Below are 23,068 nucleotides of genomic sequence, written 5' to 3' on the forward strand. Positions count from 1 at the left end.
GGCTATTTCTGTGCATCATGTAGGTGAAAAATGACTTGTAATCCTTTGTGTCATTTAGTTCCAAACAGGAGTCATATGAAAGATTTTCTTGCTCTTTTGAAATACAAATATAAAATAAAACAAATAAATACATAGATTAGGAATAATAAAAAAAAAAACATTAAAAATTAAAATTAGATTAATTAAAAATAAAATATAGGGTTGATAATAATGTAATATGAATAGGATTAGGGTTACAAATAAATAAAATAAAGGGATATTAATAAAAAAGTATAATGAAAAGGGTTAGCAAAAATAAATGAATAAATAAATAAAAATAAAATAAAATACAAACCAAAAATATAGGGTTAATAATAAAAATGTATTAAATTATGGTTAAAAATAGAATAAAATAAATAAAATAAACACTTTTAAGAATAAAAGGTGAACGCTTGACTTACACTCATGAGCCCCCCCACCAGGTCATTGGTGTGAGGATCGTCCTCTTTTGAGGCCAATTGGGGTGAGTAGAGTTCGGTGGTCCGAAGAATCTCCAGAACACGATCCAGAGCTTCCGCTACTGTCACAGGACTGCTCTCCTGTGCTGCATTAATGATATTTATCACCTACAAAGACAAAGAAAAACATGCAGAACAAAAACAGAGGGTGAGAGAAAACAACAAACCACTACTCAAAGGTTTAGATCCATAAATATCTCTGTAGTAAAGAATGTTCCCCTCTGACGTCTGTTTTGCTTCCATTGTCACAAATAAATCCTCATTCACCACCGAGTTCAGCGCGTCTCAGGGTTGTGTGCCATACAGAACTGAACTGAGAACACCTTTTACATTCCAATTCAATTCTCAAATTCAAACCGAATTAGAATTGAGGTAGCAGACAGGATCCAAAATTTGCATTTGAAATTAATCCAAGAATCAAAGTCTGTAAAAACTGAATGTTAGTTTTCTTAGACAACAGAACTAGGTATGGATGGAAAGAACGATGGATGGATGGATTGACAGAACGACAGAATGGATTGATGGATGGATGAATGGATAGATGGACTGAACAACAAAGAGATAGAACAACAGAATGATGATGGATGGATGGATGGACAGAATGATAGAACAATGGATGATAGATGGACAGAACTACAGAGAGATAGAATGATAGAACGATAGATACATAGATAGATAGATAGATTAACCTTTTAAATTCCCAGAATTTCTATTAATTACAATTCAGTAAATTCCCCTTCCTGTCGTTCAAGCTCAAACTGAACTTCCTGTAGGATGTGTCCGTTTCACAGCTTTTTGTTCACTATGGTTTTTGATGTACTGCCAGAGACTGCCTCACTATTGGGAGATGAGAGGGTCTGTACTGTATTGCCTACTATTGGAGAAAGCCTAATGTTCAACTTGGATCACGTGTGCCTTAATGACCAATCACATTACAGCCTTGAGTTGTGCGACACTCAACAGCCGTTTACAGATACTATAGGAATGAATGAGAAGTGCTGTAAGCTGAATTCCACCTGTCGCAAAAGTCAGTAACTTCTCTCATAAAACAGCAGTTCAATCCAAAAGTATTGCTTAGTATAAAACTTGTTGAAGATTAGCCAATAGGCTGTCGATTCACTAAATGATAAGCTGTTTCCTCAAAAAAGCTGTTTAATAGGCATAGTGAAGCCTCTCCTCCATTGACATCCATTCAAACAAAACGGTCTCTGGTCTCCTTCCCTGCGTACTGTCAAAGCGGGAGCGTTAGCTTTAGCAGTAATGCTTTTTTGGCTAAAGGTTGCAGGCTTGCCTTCAGTGGCTTTGGTACTGATTTTTGACAGCTGATTCCGTATTGATCTGTATTGAATCAGGTGGTTATAATGGTTCATATAGGTTTATTGTTTTTGGTCTTCAGGTGTGTATAATAACACAGGTGTACCTTAGTGATTGGAGCCTCAATAGTCATGGAGTGGATTCTGGCCATAGAGGAATATCTGCGATACAGAAAAATAGAAGCTGAAAGAGAGAGAGAGAGAGAGAGAGAGAGAGAGAGAGAGAGAGAGAGAGAGAGAGAGAGAGAGAGAGAGAGAGAGAAGAAGAGCTCTTTAAATAGCTCCGTCTGCGTCAGAGTGCACTGAGACTGTGGGTGTGCTGATGTCATCAACAGTGGCCACGTCACAAAAAGCCCCACTTACACACACACACACACACACACTCGCTCTGACTCACATAAAACACAAACACATTATAAACACACACTCAAGTGCACACATGAACACAAATCTCTTTACTGCTCTGTTTCTCTTCATAATTACTTCTGAACTATTAAAGGGATTCTCTTTCACTCGTCTCTTCTGGTGTATTGTGTCCGTCCTCTCTTTCTCTTACCATCACTGCTGTGAGAGCTGATGGATCTGACGTCCACAGACTCTTTCCTCCGGTCCTTGTGACGCAAGGAATTGCATTCTGGATAAGGACAAAAAAGGAATGAGTGCAGCAAGTGCGCGCGCGCACACACACACACACACACACACACACACACACACACACACACACACACACACACACACACACACAAACACACAGACGTAACTGCATTCATCATCTCTTATCTGAACACAGCCAACCAGCACCATCATTTTCACCTGCATCATCATCATCATCATCATTATGATCATCACAAGCACAGCAGTGATTTCATGCAGCGGACAAAAACAAGCGAGACAAAATCATACACTCTCTTTTCCTTTTTCATTATAATAAAAAACGACTAGATGCTCTAATTTGTTAAAATAAATACAATTAAATTTATTATTAACTATATCTTATATCTTTAATGGTGATTTATATTAATGTTATACATTTAAATGTTATTAAACATTAAATGATTTAAATTATTTACATTTAAATTATTTAAAATTTAAATGATAAAAAAAAAAATTGAATACATTTATACTAATATAAGTCAATCTGACATTAATTTCAATATCATTGCAAAAAAAAAAGCTAATGAACAAATTCCTTTATTTAAAAAATGAAACATTAACACATTAAACATTTTCAATATTAAATATAATATTGAAATACAATAATTAAATGATTCAATGTAATAAAATATAAACAATATTTATATATACACTAAAGGGTTTGTGGTTGCACAAACCATTAGTTAATTATATTACTTATTATTAATTAAAATAAATATAATTATTATTAACTATAATCTTTTATAGCTATTTATAAATTGATTTATATTATTTTTTTATTATTAAATTGTTTAAATCAACAATTGTATTAGTAATAACTGGCACTAATATTTTCTTGGATAGATTTACTTCATTTTATTTCTGTTTTCTGTTTCTTTTTAATTTAGTACGAAAGACTAATAGACAAATTGATTTGTATTAATTTTATACATTTAAATTTTAAGAACAACAGTTAACAGTCTCTCTTTTTCATTTTATACCATTTTTTTTTTAATGTAGTACAAACAATGGCAATAGTGTCTCTTGCTCTAGAAAGCAGCACAAATGATGTGAAATGGTAAACACTGTTACTTATTGTGTCATGTCACATATGCACAAGCAAGCAAATATATTGGCAAGCAAATTATTATGGCTAATTTTAACAGTCTGACACTCAAATATCCCAGGGTGCATTGCAGCCATCTGTCTGTTCTGCACCACGATCTATCTCTCTATTTTTCCCTCTGCTTCTCAATGCAGTATTGACCTGTGCATTTCTATCCACGCTTTTGTGCTTCACAGCATGTTACAAAAAAACTAATCTATAAAGAGCCATTATAGGTTACAGTGTGCTAATTAAGCAACAGTAAATAAACACAGCGTAAAGGACAGATGGTCTGGTGTTGTACCTGATTGTGAGTGTTCACCACAGCATTTTTCTTCTTTACTCAACTTATGAACCTGCAAACACAGATTTCTGATCAGCTCTCTCTCTCACACACACACACACACACACACACACACACACACACACACACACACACACACACACACACACACACACACACACACACACACACACACACACACACACACAGATCTCCAGTTGTTTAACCCTCTCAATGATCTCAGTGTAAAGTTTCTGGCAACAACATAACAATGACAAAAGTGCAAATGAAATCAGGTGTTAGATGAATATTAGAGGGTGATTATGTTTTGTGTGGAATACAGTGGGTAAGTTTACACAGTTTACTAGTCCCAGGCAGTCCACGAAATGCTTGGTTGTTGAAATATCAGTCAGATGTCCCTTTCCTGTCTAAGTGGGTGGTTCTTGGAAAGAATCGGCTACAATATGGCACGAATTTGTCACAATACCAAAAATTTAAGCAGTCCATACAAATACAAGCCGATACTTGATACTAGTTTCAATGCCATCACAAAAACAAAAACCTTTATTTAAAAAGTGAAATATTAATATCAGTATCAATACATTAAACATTATAAACCTTAAATATATTATTTAATATATTTAAATACAGTAATTATTACATGTAATGAAATATAATATTTATACTAATAAATGTCAATATTTGATACTAATTCCAATACCATCACAAAAACTAAAATTCTACTGAATAAATTCCTTTATGTAAAAAAAAAAAGATTACATTACATTTAACAAATATTTAATGTAATATTTAATTAATTACTTAAATGCTATTAAATACAAATATAATCTTTATATAAAATATTATGTATACAATATAATTTACAAAGTTTGAAGTCAGTAAGCATTTTATTTGAAAGGAATTAATACTTTTATTCAGCAATGACACATTAAAGTAATTAAAAGTGACAGTAAAGATTTTTAAATATTTGTATTTCAAATGCTGTTCTTTGGAACTTACTGTTAATCAAAGAATGGTGAAAAAAAGGTTTCCACAAAAATATTAAGCGAAAATAATAAGCATTTTAGAATGATTTCTGAAAGATCATGTGATACTGAAGACTGAAGTAATGATGCTAAAAATTCAGCTTTGCATTACAGGCATACATTACATTTTAAAATATATTTAAATGTATTTTTGATCAAATAAATGCAGGCTTGGTGAGCAGAAGGGACTTACCGACCCCAAACTTTTGAATGGTGTTGTAAATATAAGTACTCATAAATACTTTCAATTTTTTTTTCAGACATATTTGATGTTTATTCACACAGCGTGGCTGAAACCAAGCAACTAACAGAATGTCTTGTTGCCTGTTGTTTGTTGTGGCTGGTTAGGATAGAGCCTCAGATTAACATTGAACAGACAGGATTTATCACCTGATCAGAACCTGGTTTAAGCATTTGCTGAATTCACCTGGGCGGAAATCCTGCCCGCCGCAATCCATTTAATCCTTTTAACATGATCAGGTTTTTAATGAATGAAACAGGATTTTCAGTCTTAGGTTAGAGATTAATGAGCGCTGCCAAAAATGAATCTATGCGGTGTGAGGTTTGTGTTTTAGCAGAAAGGAAAAGCTACATGGTACAGACAGAAAGAGAATAGGGTTATTTTGCATACACTTTCACACATACATGTGCACAAACACATGAACAAACACTCATAAATAGATGACACGTATATAAGAGGATCCTGAAGGATTGAAATCTGATTAAGTGACAAACACACACACTGCACCACAGAAGAAGGTTCACTGATAATTACGGTGTTATTGTTTTCTGTTTATTCCAGCAGAACTTTGTAAAGTGCATTTAATTTTTTTAATCAGTATTTATAAAGTTTTCCAGTGAAAATATTGAACAAAAAATATTTGAGAACAATGGCAAATTTGTTTTCAGACAATACCATTGTAAAAATGTGGGCTGATTTATTTATTTTTTGACACTCACTAGGCTGCATTTATTTGATCAAAAATACAGTAAAAACATAATATTGTGAAATATTATTACAATTTAAAAGAACTGTTTTCAATTTGAATACATTTTAAAATGTAATTTATTCCTGTGATGCAAAGCTGAAAAGTGTCACATGATCCTTCAGACATCATTCTAAAATGCTGATTTGCTGCTAATAATAAAGAAACATTTATTATTGTTGTCAATTTTGAAAACAGTTGTGCTGCTTAATACTTTTGTGGAAACTGATGCATTCACAAAAGTCTTTGATGAATAGAAACATTTATCAGAATAAAAATGTTTTATAACATTAATGTCTTTAATGTCACCTTTGATCAATTTAATCCACCCTTGATGAATAAAATTTCTTATTTTTTATATTTAAAAATATATTTTGTATTTAATTTTGTATTTTAATTTCTTAAAAACGATAATTAATAAATTAAGTCTTTTGAACAGTGTATATGCAGTTTTTCCTTGTTTTAAATAAATGTAAAATTTAAATACATTTTAAAAATTTAACAAAATTCTTTGGGGTTTATGCTTTACATAAGAAAAACATACTAATAAGCTAAGAAAAAAAATTCAAATTACATTCTCAGAAAACAAGCCATATTATTTTCGCTTCTTAAAAATTTGCATCTTGTGTTAAGGATATTTTTGTTGAATAAGTAAACAAAAACACTGATCTAGAAAATGTTGTTCGCATTTTTTTTTAGTCCGCTGTTTTTGAATAGATGTATATTTGCAAATTCTCACAAAACCACATATGAACACCAGTGAGTAAAGCAACTGCTATTTCACACACGCCTACTAATTGTAGCATTTTGACACCAGTTGTATGGTTAGTTAGCATGGCACATTTTGGAATGATAATGTTAACACCAGTGAGTAAAGCAACTGCTATTTCACACACGCATCTGTGTGTCTGTTTCTCACCCTCCTTTCTGATCAGCGGCTCCAGCTAATGCTAGAACTAACAGCAGGGTTTAGACCTGAGCCTGTGGAGGGTTATTAATAACCTGACGCCCGCCTGGCTCTCTGACGCTGGCCTGTCATGATGGATGCTTTAATGTAGCTAACATTTCTGCCCACTGCTGTCCCTGTGAGCCTTGCACACTTTAAGCTTTGGTGCTAATTTGAGAGCCCTATTAATAGATGAACATTAAACCTGGTCAACATTTATTTGATACTCACTGATTAAAACTAAAGTCTCACATGAAAATATCACCTGGAAAAGCAAATAAGAAATGTACCTGTCTGTGGTTGTCACTGTAAGGCCTCTTGATGGACACAAAATGCCGGATTTTTCTAGAAGGTAAGGAAATTTATTTTTTTTCTAGCTAATTTGTACATGTAATAAAACCACCAATGATAGCAGCAGTATTATATATTATTCGTAGTATTTAATAAAAATGATTATTTAATAAAATATGCATTTTATTATATTATTTATATATTACAGATAATATATTAAATATATTTATTATAATTATTTTTTAAATTAAAATAGTTATTATTACTAAACATTAATTTAAAATTAAATAATAAAATATAACATTCTAAAATTAAATATTATACAATTTAATTCATTTGAAGTTTCAGAATTTTTTTTTTATGATCATGTGACTCACCCTCCCTGGCCAATCACAGGAGTGATTCTGACATATTGCTGAATACTGTCCCCTGACTTCCTCCGTGAGAAATAGATCCCCTGCCATTCCTAAGCAAACAAACACATACATATTGAAAAAAATCGGTTAATAATCAAATTAATGATAACTACTGTTTCGGCTTGTAAAAGATGCCGTAACCAAAGTCAAACATGGTCTAATATTATGACGACTAACCTTTCCTTTCTTGATGCAGGTGTTGATGGTGTCCAGCAGGTCGGCGCTGTTCTTCTCACTCTTGGGCAGTTCGGTCAACTCTTTACCGATCAGTTCGCCTCTATGATAAACCAAAAACATTACAAATACCGTATTTACATACCTGCGATACACAGATAACAATTCTCTCATAAGAGAAATAAAACATCATTTGTAAGTATTTTTTTGCTGCATACAGAGATAAATTCTCTTACATTTGCATTTGTATTTTCATTGTATCAAAAATTTGTACTCAGAGTTCACTGACAAAAGGACTGTTTAAAATGCATAAATGTGGTATAATAAATCATAATCACGGTAGAAATCCTTCATGTCAAATGAATGCTCAAGTTTAATAATATTACTGAAAAATGCATAATTGATGAAATCAGGGTACTACACTACTAAAAAAAAAAAAAAAAAATAAAATAAGTACTGATACTAAAAATAATAAGATTGAATATTCATCTTTATTTTTGTTATATTAATTTAAAATATTTTAATATTTAGAATATTCATCTTCTTTTTTGTTTAAAAACAAATATTCAATGTGAATAAATATTACAAGTGACATAAAAAAGACCTATTATTAATCCTGTTAATCCCAATTACTTGTATGACAATTATTCAGGGGCAAAATGTGATGATTGTGACAAGCTTACATTAAATCATTTGGTATTTAGAAACTTTCATCTTATGAAAATCAAATACATGAAAATTAAGTATTTTCACTTTTGTTTTAGGCCATTTACTGTTCTCTATTCGCAGACACTGAAGATGGTCACACACCAGACGAGAAACGCAGCATTGTGTCGAAGCACAAACCTTAAAGTTTTGCCAATTTGGTGATTAGATGAAGTGTTTTGGATTGCCACCTTGAACTGAATGTGAAGTGTGTGATACCTGTGAGCTGTCCTAGTGTGTGACAATCTCAACTCTACTGCGTTACATCCAGGCAGTAGTCCTTGTAAGGATGTTGTTTTGAATAAAAATTTAACCAAATCCCAGTGGGACGATCCATTTGGATCCCAAAACTCACTTGTATGACATGATCTTCACTGCTGATCTCCACGGCTTCCTGACACTGTTCTAATGCGGTAAAAACTGAGTTACAAGCCCTGCAATAACAGAAACACAAACAAATAATGAAGCCTCCAGCGACCGTCTCACTGCAGCGTCTTCATTGAACATCTTGTTTGCTTAGGCTTTAGACTTACCTCAGTTTGAACTGAGCTCGAACCTCTCCGTGTTCTAACTGGATTAACTCATTATAACAGACTGACACACTGCTGTTCTCCAGGTACCTCTGTAAGACAGAGAGAGACATATTATACAGCACGGCATACATCACACAGTTCACATAATGGCCTTGTTTGCAATGCATGCTGAAGTTGAGTCCAGATTTTTTCCACAGGGATCAGTAAACAAAATGATCTGCTCTGGATATTTATATTAAAAATCATTTGGGAAGTCTATGGGACACAGCATTGCACTGGGATAAATGTTAAAATACAAAACTAAAGCTGATAAACATGGTATGTGTGTGTGTGTGTATATATATATAAACATAAAAAAAAAAATGTTGAATATTATATATATATATATATATATATACACATACACACACACACATATATACATATATACACATATATACATAATATATATACATATATACTCATATATCATATATATATATATACACATACACACACACACACATACATGTGTATGTAAAAATAATTATAATTACACACACACACACACACACATTACTGCTGTCAATCAATTAAAAAATTTAATTAATCGCACATTTTTTTCTGAAATTAATCACAATTAATCCCACCTAACTTTTGTTTTTAAATATACTTTTATATTGCACTAATTTCACATTCTATCTTTCAAATTAATGTAGAAACAACATAAGGACAGTAAGTTTTTAATATTTGTTTAATGGCATCTTTTTATGACTTAAGGTGAGTATCACTGATACCATTACTACTAATGTCTATATGAAATCGTTTTTCCCCTCTAATATTTAACCATTGACTATAGCCATTCAAAATTACAGTATAATTGAGAGCTATCAATTTTAACATTTAGTAGACTTTAAAAAAAAAAAATAACAACTTCTAATTTAAGTGAACTAAAAACAATCTTAAACCCATTATAATAAATGTAATATTTAGCTACCTGTGTCATTCAGCAAGTAGGCTATAAACAGAAATGGAATAAAGCACTACTTGAAATGCATTACTTTAAAGTTTTGGTTTTCTAAATAATTTTCTGTGGTAATCAACCCACTAACAAAATATGACTTTAAAAAACTTTAATAAGAACTGTTTGGTTCATCTTAATCTGAACAGGACACGCCCAAACTCATGTTCAGCCCCGCCCCCATGTAGTGGAGCAAACATTCCTGTTTTAGTGTAACATACTCACTCTGGAGAAGCCAGCAGAGAGAAGAGGAAGGACAGATGGTTCCTCCTGATCTGAGGGACTGGAAGAGAGAGAAAGATCAGTAGGAGGAACATGATGGACAACCGTAGCACATGGATAATAGATAAAAGTGTTCTCTGAGGTCTTACGTTTGTGGCATCACTGCTAAAATAACAGTGTGTTCAGAAGGCTTGGTTGCTCGAATCATCCTGTTTAAAAACACATACGATAACATAAATTTCTGATTTCATCATGGCAGTGAAATCAAGTATCTTGTACACATTCTCTCACTCACACGCATAGACATCCACTGGGAATAAAATGATTTGGCATCTACTAGATTTGGCAGAGAGTTGCCAGCTTTGAGTATGTGTGTGCGCACATGGATTTAAGCCTCTGTGCAGGATGGGAAATTAACACCTGCAACCAGCCAAATGCAGGCCACTTCCTCCACAGTGGAGAGTAATTTTAGCTTATTTACCTGCAGGCCACTGTGGTGGGTAACCTGGTCTTAAAGATTCACTTAAAAATGATTCTCATGAACTGATTCTTTTTAGTGAATCAAAAACATTTCACTACACCAGTGTTGCACGATTCCTGAAATGAATGAATCTTACGAGTCAGATCTTTTAATGCATGATTCAAAAAGGTCTGAAAATGGTTTGAATCAGTCTGAAACACTGCCCTGTCTTTCAGTATTTCATACAATACCATTCAGAAGCTTAGGGTTGGTAAGATTTTTTCATCTTTTTGAAAATCTCATATTCTCACCAACTCTGCATTTATTTGATCAAAAATACAGTAAAAACAGTAATATTGTGAAACATTTCTAAAATTAAAAATAAATGTTTTCTATTTTAATAAGTAATTTATTCCTTTGATGCAAAGATGAATATTTAGAAGTCATTACTGAAGTCTTCAGTGTCACATGATCCTTCAGAAATCATTCTAATATGCTGATTTCTTCTTATTATGAATTAAAATAACTGTAAAAATTTATATTAAACTTTTAAACAGTAGTGTAAGAATAATACACATTATAACTGAAATTTACCCAAATGAATCAATGAACTTATAAATCAATATCAAATTGAATTTGGAATTTTGTAAAAACAATTTTATTTACATTGTGAGTTATTGTATATAACTGAACAGCAGAAAACAGGCTATTGTGGCTAAAAAAATTAATTTCCCATCCTGCCACTATGACGGTGCTAAAATTTCCATCTAACCGTGTATAAAAGATGAAGAGAAATGAGCGAGAGACAGATGATGGATGGTTTGGTTGTACCCACCGGCAGACGGCATCAGCCTCAAAGTACCGTGAGTGCCGGCCATCAATGATGACGATCTCATGATGTTTATCCAGGAAACACTCCACCGCAGACTCAGGTGTTCGTGCGATGTTACACCTGAACCCCGCCCGCTCACACGCCCACCAGAAGGCATCGCTCTGACTGTCCTCTTTAGCAAAGACCAGTAACACCTGAGCGAGACAGAGACGGAGAGAGAGTGAGGTGCTGTTGGTGGGTGCGTGTGAAAGGTCAACCGTCTTTCATCCCGGTCAGCGTTGTGTAACCATGGAGCTGCGATGTGAAATTCCACATGGCCCAGGTCGTTCTGGACGCCTGTCACCGCTACCTCGCTCAGGAGGCCTGCTGTGCAGTGTCACACGTCCACCTACAGGGGGCAGAATGACCTCACCCGCTCTCAGACTCCTTTTCAAACATATTTCTACTCACACTTTTTCACAGGTATCAGAAATGTGAAAAACTACAGATATATAGCACAGTCACCAAATCCAACAAAGCAGTTTAACAGGTTACTGAAATCGGTTACCCCCCCTTTATTTCACACAGAATGACTTTAAATGTTACCCAAATTCAGTCTGGTGGTGCGTAACCTCCTCTATTTTATATCTTAGAAAGCATATTGCTCTGATTTGAACAGACAGAGGTACAGCAGGGTCATCAAATCGAAGTAACTGATTGCAGTAACCTGTACGCTGTATTGTCGGATTTGGTGTCTTATAGTATATCAGCAATACTAAAATAACACTGGAACTCGGACAATGTGTGTGTGGGTGGATTAAAGTCAATTCAATTTCATACGACCCGAGAAATGACAGGTGATTCATTTGTAAAATCAATCTTGATTGATTTCCCCCAGATACATCAGGCACATTGGACTCTGAAGAGAGTCAGACTTTACATAACCAGCCTCAATTCACAGTGACTGACAAGCGGCAGACAGTCATTAGGTTAACAATACACACATTTTCTATTTCACAATTGCACTTTTAGTGAACCATAATTCCAACTAATACGACACACTCATACACACACATGCAAATGCACACACACACACACACACACACACACACACACACACACACACACACACACACACACACACACACACACACACACACACACACACACACACACAGGATAATCTCTGTGTCAATCCTTTGAGACATCTCAAGTTTATCCCTGGGGTCATGAGTCCATGTTAAGAGGTCTTTATGTGCCTTCACTCACTGGCCATAGTGTAGAAATGCAGGACAATGCAGCAATGAATGACAGTAATGCTTTGTGATGTCACAGTATCATTATATCGCTGTGCAGCACATGTGAGATCAAAACACCACTAAAAAGAATCCTGTAGTGATGCACTATGATGTCACAGTGACATTCCAAAATGCATTACTGCAGGGACTATGAGAATCATAATGCATCACTAGCCTACATAGTTTCATAATGACCAGCAATTAAGTATTAAAGCCCATAAACTTTATATTGTATGATCTTTAAAGTTTCGGTCTTTCAATGGAGAAATCTTAATTTGTTTTTATATTAACTAAAGTCTTATGGGGTTGGAATGACATGAGGGTGAGTAAATGATTTAAATGACATAAATTCCATTTCCTGTGTTCCTGTGGCTCAGTGGTAGAGCATTGCATTAGCAGCGCAAAAGGTTGTGGGTTTAATTCCCAGGGAACACATGTTAGGTCAAAAAAAAAAAAAATGTTAGCCTGAATGCACTGTAAGTCGCTTTGGATAAAAGCGTCTGCTAAATGCATAAATGTAAATGTAAATGAACTAACTCTTTAATGCAAACAAATTACTGAAATCAAACAAAACCTCAGTGTTCACGTGTTAAAAGTGTTTAGAATCAGTAGATTCTGTAGGTAACACTTCTCCTGCTGCTCGTCACTTCTACATGATTTTTGGCCAATGCCGAATCTCAAATTGGTCCAAATTTGGTAGATTAATTTAAATAAAGTCAAAGAACATATTCTTTTCATTTAAAGCAATTTATAGCACACTAATTAATCATTCTCTTAAAGCAACCAGAGGTTTAGTGCCTCGCACAATGATAACATGGATACAAACTCAGTAATTAGCCAATTAAACGTGCACCTTTCATTTACTCGGCCCAGATCATTAACCAGATCAAAGCCAACAAGACAAACACTTAAAGGGCCAATAAATACACTACCATTCAAAAGTTTGGGCTCAGTAAGATTTTTTTTTTTTAAAGAAACTAATGCTTTTATTCAGCAAGTACACATTAAATTGATCAAAAGTGACAGTAAGGACATTTATATTAGTTATTGAAAAAAAAAATTATATTTCAAATAACTTTGTATCACAGCTTCCACAAAAAATAAAGCAGCAGAACTGTTTTCAACACTGATAATAAAAACGGTTTTTAAAAAGGCAAATCAGCAATTCATGTGATACTGAAGACTGAAGTAATTATGCTGAAAATTCAGCTTTGCATCACAGGAATAAATTTCATTTTAAAGTATATTCAAATAATAATAAAAAAAAACAGCTATATTAAATTGTAATAATATTTCACATTATTACTGTATTTTCGATCAAATAAATGCAGCCTTGGTGAGCATAAGAGACTTCAAAAATGGTACCAACTCAACTTTCAACTTTAATGACTAAACAGCACTGTACCTGAATGGGCTCCTGGGTCAGTCGCATTGGCCCCAAACGCTCTTCTGCTGCAGACACCTGCGAGTGATCAAGAGAAACAAGTATGTTTCATTGAAATGAGGTTAAAAAGGAAACAAAATCAAGAATGCACCTGGTCTTACCATCTCAGAGCCTTGAAGCAACATTCTGACATGCCTGTCCTGTTTTTAATCACATACTGTTTGTACATGTGCTTGTATGTCCAAGAATTCAACCATTTATGCAAACTAAACAAGACAAACAAAATTAGTCCACTGAAGAAATAATGTTTCACAGGCTGAATTAATGATGGCAAATGTAGCCGTCCTAATCAGCACGAACTCCAATCCAAGTGTGTTATTCAGCTGATTTAAACAGGACTATCCATATTCCTATTGTCAAATTGTTTCAAACGCCGTTTTAACAGCTCGAATGCTTCGTCAGATATGATACACATTGCAAAAAAGGCTGGTTTTTACCGAGTTGTCCAAATGGTACAGCAATATTGTTGCAATGACAGAGAGCAGGTGGCTCAAAGCTTCCTGCGTCATCCACTTTAACACTACACATAAGCCTCTCAGCAAGAATCACACACTCACACACACATGCACAAAAAGCCTTCAGGCTAAATACGGATCATAATCACTATAAAAGCAGCATATGTAATGCACATTTAATTTTGCCAAGAAAAAAGAGATGAGTAAAGATATTTAGATGCACTCCACTGTCTTGTTTTCCAGTAAAAAGATATAAACATTAAAATAAAATCAATTTACTTGAGAAGCAACTCACTCTGGCTCTTGTGTAAATAGCACAGCATGAATTTGCTTTGGTCATCTGCCTGTTTTATGTTAATTTTTACTGTTGAGAGGCCATCTAGAGTCAAGAGCTTCTATTCCTGTGACTACACACACACACACACACACACACACACACACACACACACACCCACACACACACACACACACACACACACACACACACACACACACACCCACCACAAACTCAGATCTGGGATGTGTTTAATTGGACAGTCCAACAGTCATAACACAATCACAATCTTTACAGCTGCAGATATGCAATTACAGTTTCAACAAATGCAATTACTCTACAATTATCACACGCAGTAAAACACTGAATCTCTGCATGTACTTTAGTTGACCAGCAATCTAGTGTTCCTTCACAGACCCTGACAAAAACATTAATTTTTTTTTTTTTTGGTTCATGTCAAAAATGTACTTTTGTTTTACACATATATTCAACTTCAACCAGTTGCTTTAAATTTATTGAGACTAATGTGCAATTAATGTGAAAAGCACAAAACACCTGAAACAAAAAGGCATTGTGGCATTACCAAGGTAAAATCATTTAATATTGTGGTATTTTGATACACAGCATGAAAAACTACCATAATTATGTCATGGAATTTACATTATACTCTGAGATACTTCAAAGAATACCACGGTTCTACCATTAACAAAAATATGTATTTTAATGAATATTATAGGTGATTTGCATAAGTTGTGCACCAATAACTGCATCAAATAGAATTTGATCCTTCGCTAAAACCCATCCCCCATTCGTTACTGTTGCCACAGCCGACAAGCCACGGCGCACTCACGCCACACATTATGTTCTCCTGCAGTGAAAAATACATTGCATAGAAAAGAGGAAATTGACAACGCGCCCACATACAAGACAGAGCAGGTTACTTCAGGTATAAAAAAATAACTGCTATTTTGTGGCTCTTTAAAGGGTCCGTATGATGCAATTTCAAGTTTTCCTTTCAATTTAGTGTTACAAGCTGTTCATGAATAGATAAGGTCCCTAAAGTTGCAAAGACTAAAGTCTCTAACCCAAAGAGATATTCTTTATAAAAGTTAAGACTAATCCACGCCCTCCTAAAACGCCTCGTTTAAACACGCCCACATGTCTACTTTACTGTGTAGGAAGATTTGCATAACACCACCCAAATGTTCACACAAAGAAAGAAGGCGTAACTTTTATTCTTGCTGTAGTATTGTTGCCACCACCCTGTTGTGGAGATGCTGTGTTTTGTTGCGAGAGTGAAAATACTTTCTTTGGCCTTCCAAAAGAGGACATGGCTAGAAATCTGTGGTTAAGTTGTATTTCAACACTGTTCCAGAACAGTTCAACCCAAATATTCAAGTGTGTGCAGCACATTTTACGGAGGACTGTTTCCTGAACCTGGGAGAGTAGCCTACAATACCTTCTGTTCTGACTCACAGCCTGTAAGTACGTTTTCATATTTAAAGAATTTGCCACTGATGATTCAAACGTGAGTTTTGAGCAGTGTAGAGTAGAGCTTGTTGTTTGTCGTTTCTCAGATCACAAATGCAGTCATGGTTTTATGTTTACGTGGCGCGATGAAGTGCAACGCATAAAAAGACAGTATAAGTCATTATAATCTGTAATTATGTCCACACTGGATGCAACAAATGTCTCATTTATAATGGGTTTTATTGTTTTTGTCTCGTCACACTGCCGGTGTTCTGATCAATAATGTTACCTATCAGATTATGCTTCCAACACTGTATTTATCCTACTGTAAGGGTAGGTTTAGGGTTGAGGTAGGTGTACGTGTTAATAAAGCCTCACACATTATTAATATCATGCTGGAAGCAAAATTTGATAGGTAGTACTTTGCTATCGAATTATGCTACAATCTGTTTTAAAGGGAGGTAGCAAAATCTGACAGGGTAGCACAATTCATCAGAACACCGGAACACACGGCATCTCAGTATGTTAAGGGGCGTAACATTTCCGTCACACGCTTGAGGTATTCGGCCAATCACAACGCACTGGATAGCTGGTCAAGAGCACACCTCGCTTTTCAGAATGATGAGCTTTGTAAAAATCGATGCGTTTTTAGAAAGGCAGGGCATAGAAGAGAAACAATAATATACAGTATGTGGAAAATAATTAATTTTTTGAACCTTAAACCACAAAAACATTTCATTACACTAAATACAAAAAATATTGTTCTTTTTTTAGCAACATCATATGACCCGTTTAATGTGTCGTGACAGATCACTGTAGCGCCTCAGTTCAAGCGGCACATGAATTGATCATCTCTCCCTCTTTACTAGTTACAGCACGAAATAAATATGACTGAACATCAGAAGAAATCTTGTTTCAAGTTTGGAAAGACATCAATACACACCATTTTTTTTAAGTCCACCGACATTTATCTACTCTCATGTCTGGTTTGTTTAAGGGACAAAATGGCAGATTCTGCATTATGATTGGTCAGATCGCCTGCCAATTAAACTCCCGGTGAAAGGTCAATTGCAATAACTTTTAAAAGAAAAAAAGTCATTAGTCCTCAAAATTCAGCCACACTAGCCTAAATTGCCAGGGTATTGCTTGGCAGTTGCTAGAGTATTCTGAGTAGTGCCATGCTGGCCTAAAAAGTCTGTAGGATTTTTCTGCCCATTTTATTATCTACCAGGGAAAAAATCTGATAATTTATAGCAATCTGATCAAGTAATAGCACATATTTACTATGGACTTCATGTTTTTACCTCGGAGGAAAAAATCACGTCTGAAGTCTAAAAACAGGTTTCCCAAACACTCCTTCCAGGTCATCCTGCATGTCCCAAACTCACATCACTGGATGAACCAGAAGTTGACCATAGTGTTTGTAAAAATACCACAGAACCACACTGTTTACACTCATTAGAAATTAACCTGCCAATAGTTTACTTTTAGTTTCCTCTGCACATTAAACTGAGGTAGAATATTTACATATACATGACACACTTCACCTTTAGGAAATGACGAATGCAGCAAAATAATGTGATGGTCAGTGGTGATACAGAGATCATACAGCTTTTGATGGCTGTGTCAATAAACAAACCAAGCATTTTACTCCTTCAAATGTCGCTTAATTATCTTTAAATGACCCAACACGCTTCATTTCAGTCCCTCTTCAAAGAGAGACCATGGATTTCAGCTCTTCTGATGCTGCATCATGCTACAGATCTCTCCAGGATAAAAGACCTGTGCAGTTCTCTGTCCCCACTTTGGTTCCTGTCCTATCAAAATAAAGGCATAAAATGCCCCCCTTTTTTTCTCAGGATAATTTGATGAATAAAAAGTTCAAAAGAACAGCATTTATTCAAAATAGTTTTTTTAAAATAACATTATAGATGTGTGTACTGTCACTTTTTATCAATTTAATGCACCTACATTGAATAAATGTATTAATGTCTTTTAAAAAATCCCCAAAGTGTAGTGTATACAATAAATATATATAATATAAATATTTTTATATTTTACTTTACACAAAAACAACAAAATATATCTGAAAACATTTTACCATATTTTTTGTATAACTGTCATAAAATAACATTTAAAATGCAATCCAAACAAACTGGTCCTTCACAGATTTACATTTGAGAAGAGCAATGCTTATAATAATTACATCGCTGCATTTCTAGATATGATTAAGTTACTTTTGTCATCTAAATCTTATCTTGACCTCTTTCATCTCCTGTATTTTCAAGCATCCCGAGTCTCTCTCTCTTTCTCTCGTGGTGTGTTCCTCTTCCTAGCACACTGAGTGTGTTTTGACTCAGTCATGTGCTTTTATTGAGGACAACAAAGTAAACACACAAAGAGAGAAACATAAAACCACATGAAGAACAAAGGCCTTCCTTCACAGAGTACGGGGTCACCATAAAATATGATCCCCGCTATATTTAGAACCCCTAGATGACTGTAGGCAAGCGGCAGCGCTGCGGCTGTATTGATTCAGATTTACTTATCACATTACATAAGATATCACCTAGATAGTGTTTCTGTCCAGTTAACCCCTGGATGACCTGGAGATGCTAGAATCAAAGCACATTCTCATGCAAACATGGTCAGGAAACTGTGATCATACTTTTTTTTTTTCTCAGGATTCTTTGATGAATAAAAAAAGTTCAAAAGAAAAGTATTTATTTGAAATATATATATATATTTTTTTAATTTTATAAATGTCTTCAGTGCCATTTTTAAAAAAAAAAATCTATTTAATGCTCCCTCAACCACACATAAAAAAAAAATTACTCAAAAAACCCTATTAAATCAAAAACAAAAACAAATAAATAGCAAGTAACACACTGAAATTGCTAGTAAATTTCAAACAATAACAAAGAAATGGCAAGTAACACACTGAATTAGAAGTAGAAAAACTTAAAAAGTATTTTCTTGTAAAACACATCAATAACCTTTGTTTTATTTAAAACTTTGAAAATATTTTTTTAGTTTGTAGTCTTATCCATCATAATACATCAGTTCATGCATTTTATATAAAAGCTATAAATGGCTGATCTAAACATATTCTCTGTGTTGTTGGTTAGTTTGAATTTAGCACCACCAATCCATCATATTCTATGCATTACATTCAATGCAGTTCAAATAAAAAAAAGAAAAAAAAACCTTTAAAATTATTTTATAAATAAAAAAAAAAAAATATATAAAAAAAAAACACAACAAATAAAAAAAAAATAAAAAAAACAACAAAATAAATAAACATATGTATGTATATACACTACCAGTCATAATCAAAACATCATAAATTTTTTTTTTTTTTAGGAGTTTTTTTTTTCTATTTTAATATACATTTAATATTGTGAAATATTATAATGTAAAATATTTTTTTTTCTATTTTAATATACATTTATTATGTAAAAATAATTTTTTCAAAGTTTCAAATTTATTCCTGTAAAGCAAAGCTGCCAGTCGTCAGTGTCGCATGATCCTTCAGAAATCACACTAACATTCAGAAATCACACTAAAATCATTATAATCAGTGCTGGTAACTGTTGAGCAGCTTTTTTTATTTTTTGGAACCTGTGATACTTTTTTCAGGATACTTTGATGAATAAAAAGTTAAAAATAATAACAATTAATATAAAATGACTATTTCCAAAGAACCCACATCTCAAAAATATATATATATATATATATATGGAATGGAATAATTCAATGAAATGATAATAATTTATATATAAGGACTATTTCTAAAAGACCGTTTTGTCAAATCAAGCTCACATCTGTGGATAAATTTGGCTACAAAGTGTAGATAAGTAAACACACACACACACACACCGAAGGAGGTTACACGATGTATGCACACAAATGTATGACTGTGATCTTAAGACTGCGTGTGATGCAGTGTGCTGCTTTTATCTGCACTCTCCATCAGTACAGAGTAGTTAAGTAATCATCCAAAGATCCCTTTTCCACTCACTGACAGTAACAAAAAGTCAAATATATATGAGTGTGACCAACACAACAAGCACATCTGTAATAAAAAGTTACCATAGCTCTTACATGGTGACCACAGTTTAACGGTTAAACCACATGAAATGCCATGGATACTTAAGTGAAATCACTGTTAGTGTGGCCTTATATCCTGGTCCAGGATTTCTAGTTTGATTTCAGACATTACACATACAGTCGTGGCCAAAAGTTTTGAGAATTACATAAATATTAGTTTTCAAAAAGTTTGCTGCTAAACTGCTTTTAGATCTTTGTTTCAGTTGTTTCTGTGATGTACTGAAATATAATTACAAGCACTTCATAAGTTTCAAAGGCTTTTATCGACAATTACATGACATTTATGCAAAGAGTCAGTATTTGCAGTGTTGGCCCTTCTTTTTCAGGACCTCTGCAATTCGACTGGGCATGCTCTCAATCAACTTCTGGGCCAAATCCTGACTGATAGGAGACCCATTCTTTCATAATAACTTCTTGGAGTTTGTCAGAATTAGTGGGTTTTTGTTTTTCCACCCGCCTCTTGAGGATTGACCACAAGTTCTCAATGGGATTAAGACATTCTAAATTTCAACATTCTGGTCTCCGAGCCACTTAGTTATCACTTTTTCCTTATGGCACAGTGCTCCATCGTGCTGGAAAATGCATTGTTCTTCACCAAACTGTTGTTGGATTGTTGGAAGAGAGTTGCTGTTGGAGGGTGTTTTGGTACCATTCTTTATTCATGGCTGTGTTTTTGGGCAGAATTGTGAGTGAGCCCACTCCCTTGGATGAGAAGCAACCTCACACATGAATGGTGTCAGGATGCTTTACTGTTGGCATGACACAGGACTGATGGTAGCGCTCACCTTTTCATTCTTCTCCGGACAAGCCTTTTTCCAGATGCCCCAAACAATCGGAAAGGGGCTTCATCGGAGAATATGACTTTGCCCCAGTCCTCAGCAGTCCATTCACTATACTTTTTGCAGAAGATCAATCTGTCCCCCTGATGTTTTTTTTTTGGAGAGAAGTGGCTTCTTTGCTGCCCTTCTTGACACCAGGCCATCTTCCAAAAGTCTTCGCCTCACTGTGCGTGCAGATGCGCTCACACCTGCCTGCTGCCATTCCTGAGCAAGTTCTGCACTGGTGGCACTCCGATCCCGCAGCTGAATCCTCTTTAGGAGACGATCCTGACGCTTGCTGGACTTTCTTGGACGCCCTGAAGCCTTCTTTACAAGAATTGAACCTCTTTCCTTGAAGTTCTTGATGAACCTATAAATTGTTGATTTAGGTGCAATCTTAGTAGCCACAATATCCTTGCCTGTGAAGCCATTTTTATGCAACGCAATGATGGCTGCACGCGTTTCTTTGCAGGTCACCATGGTTAACAATGGAAGAACAATTATTTCAAGCATCACTCTCCTTTTAAACATGTCAAGTCTGCCATTCTACCCCAATCAGCCTGACATAATGATCTCCAGCCTTGTGCTCGTCAACATTCTCACCTGAGTTAAACAAGATGATTACTGAAATGATCTCATGCAGGTCCTTTAATGACAGCAATGAAATGCAGTGGAAAGGTTTTTTTGGGATAAAGTTAATTTTCATGGCAAAGAAGGACTATGCAATTCATCTGATCACTTTTCATAACATTCTGGAGTATATGCAAATTGATATTATAAAAACTTAAGCAGCAACTTTTCCAATTTCCAATATCACCTTCTATCACCCCATTAACTTTACATCCCAAACAAACACATCCAAATTATCTGTACACCCCACTTAACCCATCCAAAGTGTTGGTTGAATTTTGTGCATTGCCCGCATGCTATTGGTCAAACAACTTTTCAGCAAGCCTTGAAAACAAAGCCAAACTGGACATTTTAGGCAGTTTAGAAATCCAGGTCATGTCCAAGAAAAAAAGGAGGATGTATCTGTGTTTAAAAAAAAAAAAAAAAAAGCGAAAGTGAAGTGACATACAGCCAAGTACGGTGACCCATACTCAGAATTTGTGCTCTGCATTTAACCCATCCAAAGTGCACACACACAGCAGTGAACACAGAGCAGTGGGCAGCCATTTATGTTGTGGCGCCCGGGGAGCAGATGCTGCACCTCAGTCGTGGTATTGCCGGCCCTAGACTAGAAACCACAACCTTAGGGTTAGGAGTCAAAATCTTTAACCACATAAAACAGCATACTGCAAAAACAAAGCACCTTACACAATACCTCAAATAAAACAACAAAAAACAAAAAAAAAATCATTTCACATTTTCTATTAGAATAAAATAAAATAAATAACCTACACTTCTGTTTGACTGGACCTGAAAAAAATGACGTTGGATGGACGTTATGAATATTCTGAGAACATTCAGAAATTATATTTTCATAATTTAATGGGAACATTAACAAAACCTTCTTGGAACATATTTTTGTTAGCTGGGTTTAAAATCACACCGTGCTGGAATGTGTAACAATATACAGTTTTAAGATACCTTTTGGATGATTCATTCAATCAGTTCTCAAAATGTATTACTTGATGTCAATCGAGGAAATCATTGTACAACTTCATTCTACATTCATTAAGGGTTCAAAGAAACAAGACCACAAACCAAGTGGGTTAATGAACTGAATATAACATATAATAAAATAATATAAGATAATACCTACACAAAAAAAATAA

General features: G+C 34.5%; 1 protein-coding gene across 1 annotated transcript in view; it reads right to left on the minus strand.

The window, feature by feature from the left end:
* The window catches only part of LOC109063119 (high affinity cAMP-specific and IBMX-insensitive 3',5'-cyclic phosphodiesterase 8B-like), a 43,084-nt gene that overhangs the window by 11,353 nt on the left and 8,663 nt on the right, over positions 1-23,068 (minus strand). The window contains exons 2-14 of the mRNA XM_042778655.1: positions 14,125-14,181; positions 11,446-11,636; positions 10,300-10,359; positions 10,154-10,211; positions 8,929-9,017; positions 8,747-8,829; positions 7,694-7,857; positions 7,478-7,566; positions 7,100-7,154; positions 3,853-3,904; positions 2,367-2,444; positions 1,918-1,994; positions 441-605 (exon numbers count right to left, since the gene is read on the minus strand). Coding sequence (XP_042634589.1) covers positions 441-605; positions 1,918-1,994; positions 2,367-2,444; positions 3,853-3,904; positions 7,100-7,154; positions 7,478-7,566; positions 7,694-7,857; positions 8,747-8,829; positions 8,929-9,017; positions 10,154-10,211; positions 10,300-10,359; positions 11,446-11,636; positions 14,125-14,181 — 1,218 coding nt within the window. The remainder of the gene's footprint in view (positions 1-440; positions 606-1,917; positions 1,995-2,366; positions 2,445-3,852; positions 3,905-7,099; positions 7,155-7,477; positions 7,567-7,693; positions 7,858-8,746; positions 8,830-8,928; positions 9,018-10,153; positions 10,212-10,299; positions 10,360-11,445; positions 11,637-14,124; positions 14,182-23,068) is intronic.

The sequence above is a fragment of the Cyprinus carpio genome, chromosome A21, assembly GCF_018340385.1.
Source record: "Cyprinus carpio isolate SPL01 chromosome A21, ASM1834038v1, whole genome shotgun sequence".
Lineage (NCBI taxonomy): Eukaryota > Metazoa > Chordata > Actinopteri > Cypriniformes > Cyprinidae > Cyprinus > Cyprinus carpio.